General features: G+C 42.7%; 2 protein-coding genes across 2 annotated transcripts; one reads left to right on the top strand and one right to left on the bottom strand.

The window, feature by feature from the left end:
* Positions 1-183: 183 nt before the first annotated feature.
* Positions 184-1,245, top strand: LOC109621717 (uncharacterized). The gene is made up of 3 exons (XM_020075856.3): positions 184-406; positions 460-1,018; positions 1,077-1,245. Exons 1-3 carry the CDS (start codon positions 358-360, stop codon positions 1,171-1,173), a joined length of 705 nt encoding a protein of 234 aa, XP_019931415.2. The 5' UTR covers positions 184-357; the 3' UTR covers positions 1,174-1,245.
* On the bottom strand, positions 1,196-7,698 carry LOC109621710 (xylosyltransferase oxt). Its single transcript, XM_020075847.3, has 4 exons — positions 6,645-7,698; positions 6,435-6,577; positions 4,822-4,982; positions 1,196-4,757 (listed from the first exon to the last, which is right to left on the bottom strand). Exons 1-4 carry the CDS (start codon positions 7,292-7,294, stop codon positions 3,021-3,023), a joined length of 2,691 nt encoding a protein of 896 aa, XP_019931406.2. The 5' UTR covers positions 7,295-7,698; the 3' UTR covers positions 1,196-3,020.
* Positions 7,699-9,020: the final 1,322 nt, after the last annotated feature.

The raw sequence follows: 9,020 nt of genomic DNA on the forward strand, positions 1-9,020 counted from the left end.
TATAAAATTCAAATTTTGCTCCCCCGTGTATAGGCTCGCTTGGGGAAGATTCAAATATTACGTCCATCAATTTTTGAGATTTCTAGACCCCCCCTCCCCCCTCTGTCACGCATTTTCCCTATACCTAATACACGTAGTGTCACACTTTTGTAGACCCCCCCCTCCCCCAAATGTTGGACGTAATTTTTGAACGTTCCCTTGGCTCCGTCTTCGGCGTTGTTCACTTGCTTGTTTTGTTTTTGAAGCTGTCATCATTCTCACGATCGCATGCATGCGATGGATCTTTTGCCAAACATTCTCAGTTTTTATGGTTTTTATATTAGATTTTAAATTTGTAATCCATCTACAGCCCACAAAATGCTTAGTAATTATCTATTAAATCAACAGAAAATCCTGCTCATCAAAGGTAAGTATATTTTGAGACGCCTGTGCACAGAATGACCAACATTCCCATTATAGACCACATCGGAATCGAAAGCACCGCCTTCAAGGTAGTTAAAAAGTGGCTCTGCGACGGAAAAGGACCAGACGTTGTCCCGGAACCGGTGGAACTGCTCGACGAACAGGGTCCATTTCTTTTTGCTCGCATATCCAAGCTTGCCCGTTCGAAAACTCCCCGAGATCTTTTCCAATTCGTGCAACGTTGCAAGCGAAACCCCTCGGTCCAGTACCTGTTCCTGTGGGCAACGGAGAAGAACATCTCTGAAAGCTTTTTGGTGCCTTATTTGGAACATCAGAGCGAATTGATTGTTACCCTAGAGGACGAACGGCATCTGACAATTTTGGTGAAGAAAACGAGCGGTTCGATCAGCAACAAACGGTACCAGTACCAACTGCAGGAGGGTTGTTTCTCCGTGAAGGAACTGAAGAAAACCGATGTAGGGAAGACGGTTGCGGCAGCGGTTGACACGTCTTCGGTGGCCAGCGTCGATCCGGCTTCGCTGGGAACTTTCAAAATCGGCAATCTGAAGAAGGAGGAACAGGAAGCGAAGGAAGCTCTAACGTTGCCATTCGAATTGTACGTGGATGAAATGGATTTTCAAATTTGTGCTTAATCGTTTTTTTTTTTCGAACAGCTTCAAAACAACCCCCGAAGGCGGTCGAGTGTTGTACCACCCGGATGCAGATGACGATCTGGACGAAGAAGACCCGGACGATGATTTACTGATATGAATCAAGAGAACAAAAAACGTGATTTGTTTTCGAAAATACATTCTTGTACAGTTTTTTTTATTAACGATTCGATTTCACTGATTTGACGAACAATTGTTTGCAAATGATATAATGAGAAAATCTAAATAGGTACCTGCATTTGAGTATAAGATGAACCCTACTAAGGGAAAATAAAGCGGAAACTTGATCAATTTTGCAATGTATGAGTACGGATTGAAATGCAACTATCGAATGTTTCTAGTACTGCGATGGTAATACCTTTTATCTTAATCTATTTCTCTCTCTCAGAATTTTTATCCGTCGAAAAGTATTAAATTTAATAGTAGTAGTTAATGTCATTTACAAGAGTGATTTAGTTGAAAGACGAAGAATTGAACGAGAAAAAAGTAGGTATCTTAGAAGAAGTGGAAAGGAAAACTTGGACAACTTTTGCTGCGTTCTTTAAAGTTTTTTTTTTGGTATAACATTTTTATCGCCTTCGCACTATCTTATGAACTAGTAGCTCTGATTTTGTTTTCTCTCTATCTCTAGCCTATACATTGTATGAGTAGCAGGGTGGGTCATCGTATTTTTTTTCCTCAGAAAAACGTTTAAATATCTCATTGTGAGCTTATTGCATTGCGTTTGAATCTAAGAATTCGACAATGATTTTTCATAAGGGCCTAACTGACTTGATCGATTTCTCTTCGTCGACTCTCTCTTTCGCTAATAGCTTGATGAAAACAAACAAAATCATTATTCTTTTTGTTTCTATAGCAACATGTAGTCGTCTTCTTCGCATTTCAACCTAAAAATCTTTAGAAAACTTAATACACATACTGTGATAACACAAAGAGAGGATTGATGAAGAGAACTCGAGAATGTCAGTTAGGCCCAAATGAAAAATCAGTGTCGAATTGAACATCTGAATCTCGGACAGGCATGTTATACGCGTACAACATAAATTTTCAGTGGAAAAAAAATCCTAAAGAGATGGTATCCTAAAGCATGTTATAAGGATTTCCTGAAAGAATAGTGAAGGCTCCCTTCCTAAAAGTAATTACCAATGTTCAAATTAATTTAAAAATCCAAAACATCCTGAATAGTGGTTTCGCAGCGCGGCGCAAATCTACTGGTTGAAAATATGCCCATTTGATTTTGCCGGGAACAGCTGATTTTTGTTTACTATTTTCAACCAGTAGTAACTCAGGTAGTGTTCGTGTAATGCTACGTACACGTATTACGCAACACCACTAAAAGCAGAAACCACTATGAGTACAAACAATTCCTGAATATTTTGTTCGAATTATGAATAATATCTCTGGCAACTCTGTTAAGAGAAATTTGTAGTGAAGATTTTGAAGGAAGATTGCTGAAAATTGCATACGTTATTGCCTGTTTTTAGTTAAAAGCTGGGAGTTATTTGAAACGATGCACAGAATTCCGTCATCTTTATACGTATTTTTTTTTTATGGCTAGACAAGACAAAAATATGTTTTCGCAAAATGAATTAGATTGGCCATGCTGTCTTTCAGATGCCAGATAAAACCGGAAAACTTTTGATTTCACTTGATATGCCCATGTATTGCTATGATCCACCCTATTTTTCATCTAAAATTCACAATGTATTTCAAAATAAAGATTCGAGGATTTGATTGAGCATAAAATTGAGTTAAACTCAAATAAAAACGGATTTGGACTAGCTCTTTTGAGTTCCAGCCGTTCGTAAAAAAAAAACAATGGCACTAACATAAATTACTGTTGTTCCTTATCTTCTTTAAAGATATTACACAGCTAAAACACAACCAAATAAAACCATCAACAAAGAAAAGAACTTACTATCTATGCGATTCTAAATGCTTGATATCTTACAGGAATCCCATCCCTCCTTCAGCATACCTACTAGCTGCAGCCCCATAAAGGTCGCTCTTCGGATCCGGCGCGTAGCTGCTCCAATTTGTTTTACTACACTCCTCCAGGCCCTCCGGACGAGCCACTCGGCGCTCCTCGCCTTCCTTCCCCACCCAACAGGTTTCCTTAATATTAAAAAACTGCTGCACTAACCTATCTAGCTGCTCCGCTTGCTCTTGAAGTTGTTGCTCTTTGGTAGTTTCGTTTGCACTGGGAAGTTCCGTTCCCATCGGCGTAGTACTGTTGACGACCAGGAACCGAGTGACGCCCAGCAGGACCTTCTTGTGGACCAGTTTGGCAGTCCAAATCCCAGCCATCAGAGGGGGCTTTAAATTGGCCATTTTGCTGAAATGAATCAGATTCTCCGGCGGACCGGATGGGGTATCCTCAATGGTCAATTCAGTGGTATCGGCCAGTTCCCCTTTAGAATCAAACCACAAAACGGTCAACGGATAACTGGTGGTGTTCTTTTCCGCTCGGGATCCGGCCAAACGGAAGATAAGGGCCAGCTCTGCATTGGTTCCGATGACCCTTTGGAAATTGCGAGAAACCTGCTCTTTCTGATCGTAATCGGTGTTCACTTCAAGTTGCGTTATTCGACGACCGAGAGCAACCGATTTGGACACTTGGGCGGAAAAGGTGGGCTGGACGCGGGTTTCCAGCAGGACAATCTCATCGGCCAACGAAGTCTCGTACAGGATGAGGAATCCTCGGTAGTGATCGCGGTCTATGTAATGATTCAACTCTCGTATCCGGAACGGTTCCTGAAACTGGCTGAGCTCTGACTTGGCGTTTATTCTTAGAATGCTGTGCACTACGTTGAGCAGGGCTCCCTCGATGGAATCGAATTTGTCCTCATGATGGAAGAAGTTTTGCCAGTATGAATGCAAATTCGGATAGTCCGCTGGGTAAGGACCATTAACCCATTCCTCTAATTGCAAAATCACTTCCTGGTTGATAATGGGTTCAAACTTCCGGGCAAAATAGAACTGCTTGGCTTCGGTTCCTTGCAGTTTGGCCCAATCATCCGGCTTGAAGTCGTTCGGACTGCACCCGCACCAGTCCACTATCTGTTTGTACTGACACTTACAGCCTAGCCTCCGCTTCCAGTTGGTAACGTGTAAATTATTGTCCACGTAAGTATTGCAAAATTCGGAATTGCGGAGAACCGTATGGAAAAACGACTCCGCTGGCAGTATAGTTTGTCTACAAATAATCAACAACCCGGCTATGAGTTCGTCTTCATACCTCCCTTCCGTCACATAACGGGCAAACTCCCTCGATAAGCAGATCCAATCGCTTCCCCCGTCGATCTGAATCCCCGCAGGCAGCACTCGGTCCCCAATTCGCCACATATGGTTATCACACTCGACAAAAGTCCGATCCAGGCCCTGCTTCTGAATGAATCGTTGCACTTCGCGGCCGTGACTTCGCACAAAGTTCTTCCCCCGATTCGCACTCAAAAAGCTCGTCAACTTATCCAGCGTTTTCACCGGAAAGTCGCTTTCACTCAGATTCAGCACAAAGTCCCACTTCCAGCCGGGGGTTTCCTTTAGGAGATATTCCATCGAGCCGAGCAGCATCTGCAGCAACGATGCTCCACCCCAAATCGTGGACCAGCGGTTTCGAGACAACCGGATGTTGGGAAAGTGTTGTTCGAGTTTGAGCAACTCTCGGAAGAGGAACTCTTGACGCTGGAAGGATAAATTGATTTGGTTGAGCTGATCATTTGAGCTATGCAAATTAGGATGAACTCACCGAATCGACATGTATGAAGTAGTAGTGTCTTGGACTGTACAGCGTTTTCAACAATCGATTGACTTGCCTTAGGGCGCGGCCATTCAACGTGAGCAGGAATGCGATTCGCACCGGTTCCTCACCGGCTCTGGTGGTTACTTCTGTTGTTTGCGGGCTGAATTCTGAAATATAACTTAATAATAAAATCTGCGAGATCTAATCTTAACACGAATTTATCAAATGTCATACAAAAAATATAAACTGTTTTTATTTTGGAATCCATGATTTTGTTAGAGATCTTACAAACAATTTGCCACTAGAAATTTCACTAGCGAGGGGGGTGGTGGTGGCTGGTTGCAAAATGAATTGACAAGGTTCCAGATGGAAGGAGCGTTCGATATAGATCTGGTCCTCACAAGTTCCTACCTCATGCTTCCACGGGTCAATCAATGACAAGGCCCACCAGCTGAGAGTTTTGTAGGTATGTACTTAGCTGAGAGTGTAGGCATCGGCTCGGCACTGTTGTTTTTTTTTAAACTCAGTCAGATTGATGAGGTACATTCCAAGCTCTGTTCACCAAGAGGTGCGGCTCAAACAGCGTCTTTTATGGCATCAAGTTGAATATGAAATGCTTCTCCACCAGAAGTTACACCAAAGGTGGCAATCCCACCACTGCGAAAAGGTCAACAACTGCAGCATACCATATTACCAGAGACCAAAACAAGTTATTGATCAGTTATCCTGGCATCGAGCAAAACTTTGGGTGACCGTGTTGTTCAAGTTGCAAGAAATGGAGAAAACAACAACTCTAGGAATTACTCCATGAATTCCTTTGAGGATTCTTCAAGGAAATCCTCTAGGGATACTTCCGGGAATTCCTCAAGCAATTCCTCCAGGCATTCTTCTAAAAATTCTTCTAGGAATTTGTTCAGGTATTCCTCCAGAAATTCCACTAGGGATTTCTCAGAAAATTCCTCCAGAAATAGCTCCAGGGATATCTCCAGAGATTCCTTCAGGAAATCCTCCATGGATTAGTCCAGGAATTCCCCCATAGATTCCTTTAGAAATTGCTTAGAGAATTCCTCCAGGGATCCATCTAGAAATTTCTCCCGGGATTCCTCTAGGAATTCATTCCAAAATTCTTCTAGGGATTCCATTAAAAATGGCTCCAGAGATTCTCCTTGAAATTTATCTAACCTCCAGGGATTCGTCTAGAAATTCCCCCAAGGATTCCACTGGGAATTTCTCCAGGAAGTCCATTGGGAATTCCTTCAGGGATTCCTCTAGGAATTCCTTCAGAGATTATTGAAGGAATTCCTTCAGGGATTCATCTAGAACTTTCTGCAGAGAATTCCTCCAAAAATTTGTCTAGGATTTGCTCCAGGGATTCCTCCAAGGATTCCTCTAGGAATTCCTACAGCGATTCTTTCAAAAATTACAGGACTTTCTCTGTGAATTCTTCCAAGAAATCTTCAGTGGATTCCACCAGGAATTGCTCTGAGGATTCGTTCAGGAATTCCTCCAGAGTTTCCTTCAAGAATTCTTCTAGGACTGTAAGACTGCCGCGTCAACGCAGTCAATGTTCCAAGATGATTTCCATTCAAAAATCCATCAAAAACTTTGTCATATCTTACTTGCAATTCCGGTTTCGTAAATGTTCGTGGTAAAGTATCCCCCGCAGGCTTGCTTTGGATCTCCGGAACACTTCATGTTGCAGCTGGAATCGGGCAGTTTCGCGGAAGCCTTTGGGGGTTCGTCGCCACAGAAACATTCGCTCCTGAAAGTTACCAATAAAAACATTATTTAAATCTCACAATACCTTTGAGACATTGCTTCAAACTTACGAGTATTGTACGCCCGCGTAGAGAAATCCGGACTGCAGGCATAGCTGGATGCAGCGCCGCGGTGAATTGACTGTTTTAAAATTTGTGTAATACCCCGACAGTAGGCGAAAGTTTTTTTCGTCCTGAAAACAGCCCAACTCCCGATTGGGAACGTAATGCCCATTCGGACAAAAATTGGGCAACCTTCTCGGGTAGAATGTCCCCTTCTGGATCTCGCAGGCAATGTCCAGGATTTGCCGTTTGCACGACTGACTCTTAGCCCTGTGAACCGCCGAAATCGTTTCCTTGCTTCGAACGTCACACGGCGGCACAAAATCCAAATCATTCAAATTCAGATATGTTCTTCCTTGGTCCTTCCTCAGATCTTTGTCCTCCTTCCCGTGTGCATCTCCGCCACGCTGCTGCTGTTGCTCCACCTGGTTCCCGGCAGGGTCTTCATCGTCGGCTGAAAGGTTCGATCCGGCCACCTTCTTGACATACTTCTCGTACAGCCGTTTGCTCAAATCACGCTCCTCGTTGCTTCCGGTGCCGGAAACGGGTATCTTGAGCAGCTTATAGGCCAGGAAGATTTGCGCCCCGACAATCAGCAGACCGATCAGAAAGAACACTTTGTACCGACGGAACCATCGCAGGGCCAGAGTTTGCAGCATTTCCCCGGGGGTCACACCAGCGGGATCATTTGGAAGAATCTGTTGGATTGTTCGCAGGAGAGCACACTGCGCTATCAGGTCATCGAAACTGGCGTTGAATGGGGGAGAGCCCGTTTTCGCTGACACAAGAGTTTATGAGAAATGCACTGACGGTAATACGAGCCTCGAGTTGCTGAGGCTTGTGAAATGTGCGGACCGCGTGATGGAACACTTTGAATGGATGGACAGGATGTTTATTAAATGCACACGCCGAACCGGAACGGTGAAGGAATCACTGATTTGCGGATTTTAGCAGGATACAGAACGCGCCAAAGATGTGAAGAAAATTCACAAAATTTTAATTTTCGATTAACAGTTTTGTTTTGCTCGTCTGATTTGTGCGACCTCTTTGACAGCTCCTGATCAGAGCAGTGCTCCCAGTTGTAACGAACTGATGGAATATCTCGCACGGTAAAACTAAGCCGCACACGACATTATTTAACATGAGTCAAGGAAAATAATAGCCGAAGATAGCAATCGATTTTTGTTTAATATTTTCATGGATTTTTTTTTCTTTTGTGTGTGAAAATCGTGAAAAACAAACCACGGGAATCCATCCTCCCGTGCACGGGACCACGGAAGCTAAAAGAAACCAAAGTCGTCTCAAATTATCCTCAAGGTTGTAATTAACTCAAATAATAGGTAGGGTTTTTTCCCGTGTACTTCAGATGGTTGGAGTTTGATGGTGTGCGTGTGCTAAATGTGCGCCACGTTAGCCCTTTCCTCCCTCTCTGACGTTTGTTCGCTTGATCTGTCAAACTGAAAAAAAAAACAGCCGACTTAGCAGAAAAAAAAATCAGAAAAAGAGGAACGGCTGCGGATCGCTCGCAATCAGGGGGGCAGCGAAAGCCAAAATCCCCGTAGCTCACAACAAAAACATGTCCAAAATTGTTTGTGCTGTAAATCGATGCATTACACAATTTCTTACTGATTTATTTGCTATCTTCGCGTTGTCGTGTAATTTCGAACGATTGCACGCTAAAATTTTGATAACCTTTTGCTAGTTTTACACGTTTTACTTAAGTAATAACTTATGGTAATGACTAATTCGCAAATATCGTTCACATCCCAGATCTGTCAGAGTGCCCAAAAGTGTCAATTTCCCAAACATGTCAAATTCATGTGGACTACGGCTCATCTATTCGTGGTTGACGTCCGCGCTGCCCCGCTGCTCGCAATCGCATCTTTACACTCTGAAAAATTTTCACGTCCGATTTACGTGAAAAGATAGGTAGTTTTCGTCCACCATATTTTTCACGTAACCTTCACCGGAATGGCAGGGAGCTGGATAAATTTGAACTTCGCTAATCGACGTGATAAGTCAGGTAAACTTGACATTTATTTTACGTACCGATTACGTGAAATGTGTGTGAGTGCTACTGGAATTTCAAGGTAACTTTTACGTGAAAACAAGATTAGTTCTACGCAAATTTCTCGTAATTTATTCATTATTTTTGTATGAAAATAAAGCAGCAGTACCAACTTGCAACGCATTTGAAGAGGCAAGAGATTTTTAATCTTTACAAAATGCAATGAAAAAACACATCACTGCATCGTTAGGGATGTAAAAACGCTTGACTCCTCAAATACGCTACAAGCTGCTACATATATGTAACAATTTAAGAAAATTCATTATCAGTCTTTTATTCAGAACTATTCAATCTGCATTCACAAGCATAATAATTAA

The sequence above is a fragment of the Aedes albopictus genome, chromosome 2 (assembly GCF_035046485.1).
Source record: "Aedes albopictus strain Foshan chromosome 2, AalbF5, whole genome shotgun sequence".
In the NCBI taxonomy this organism is placed as follows: domain Eukaryota; kingdom Metazoa; phylum Arthropoda; class Insecta; order Diptera; family Culicidae; genus Aedes; species Aedes albopictus.

What these genes read in the sequence shown, in the direction of transcription:
- LOC109621717 (XM_020075856.3), top strand. Translation starts at nt 358, where the DNA reads ATGCTTAGTAATTATCTATTAAATCAACAGAAAATCCTGCTCATCAAA. An exon ending in GAAAATCCTGCTCATCAAAG is followed by an intron (nt 407 to 459) that starts GTAAGTATATTT and finishes TTCCCATTATAG; the next exon opens with ACCACATCGGAATCGAAAGC. An exon ending in CTAACGTTGCCATTCGAATT is followed by an intron (nt 1,019 to 1,076) that starts GTACGTGGATGA and finishes TTTTTCGAACAG; the next exon opens with CTTCAAAACAACCCCCGAAG.
- LOC109621710 (XM_020075847.3), bottom strand. Translation starts at nt 7,294, where the DNA reads ATGCTGCAAACTCTGGCCCTGCGATGGTTCCGTCGGTACAAAGTGTTC. An exon ending in TTACGAAACCGGAATTGCAA is followed by an intron (nt 4,983 to 6,434) that starts GTAAGATATGAC and finishes GTTATATTTCAG; the next exon opens with AATTCAGCCCGCAAACAACA. An exon ending in ACTTCATACATGTCGATTCG is followed by an intron (nt 4,758 to 4,821) that starts GTGAGTTCATCC and finishes TTATCCTTCCAG; the next exon opens with CGTCAAGAGTTCCTCTTCCG.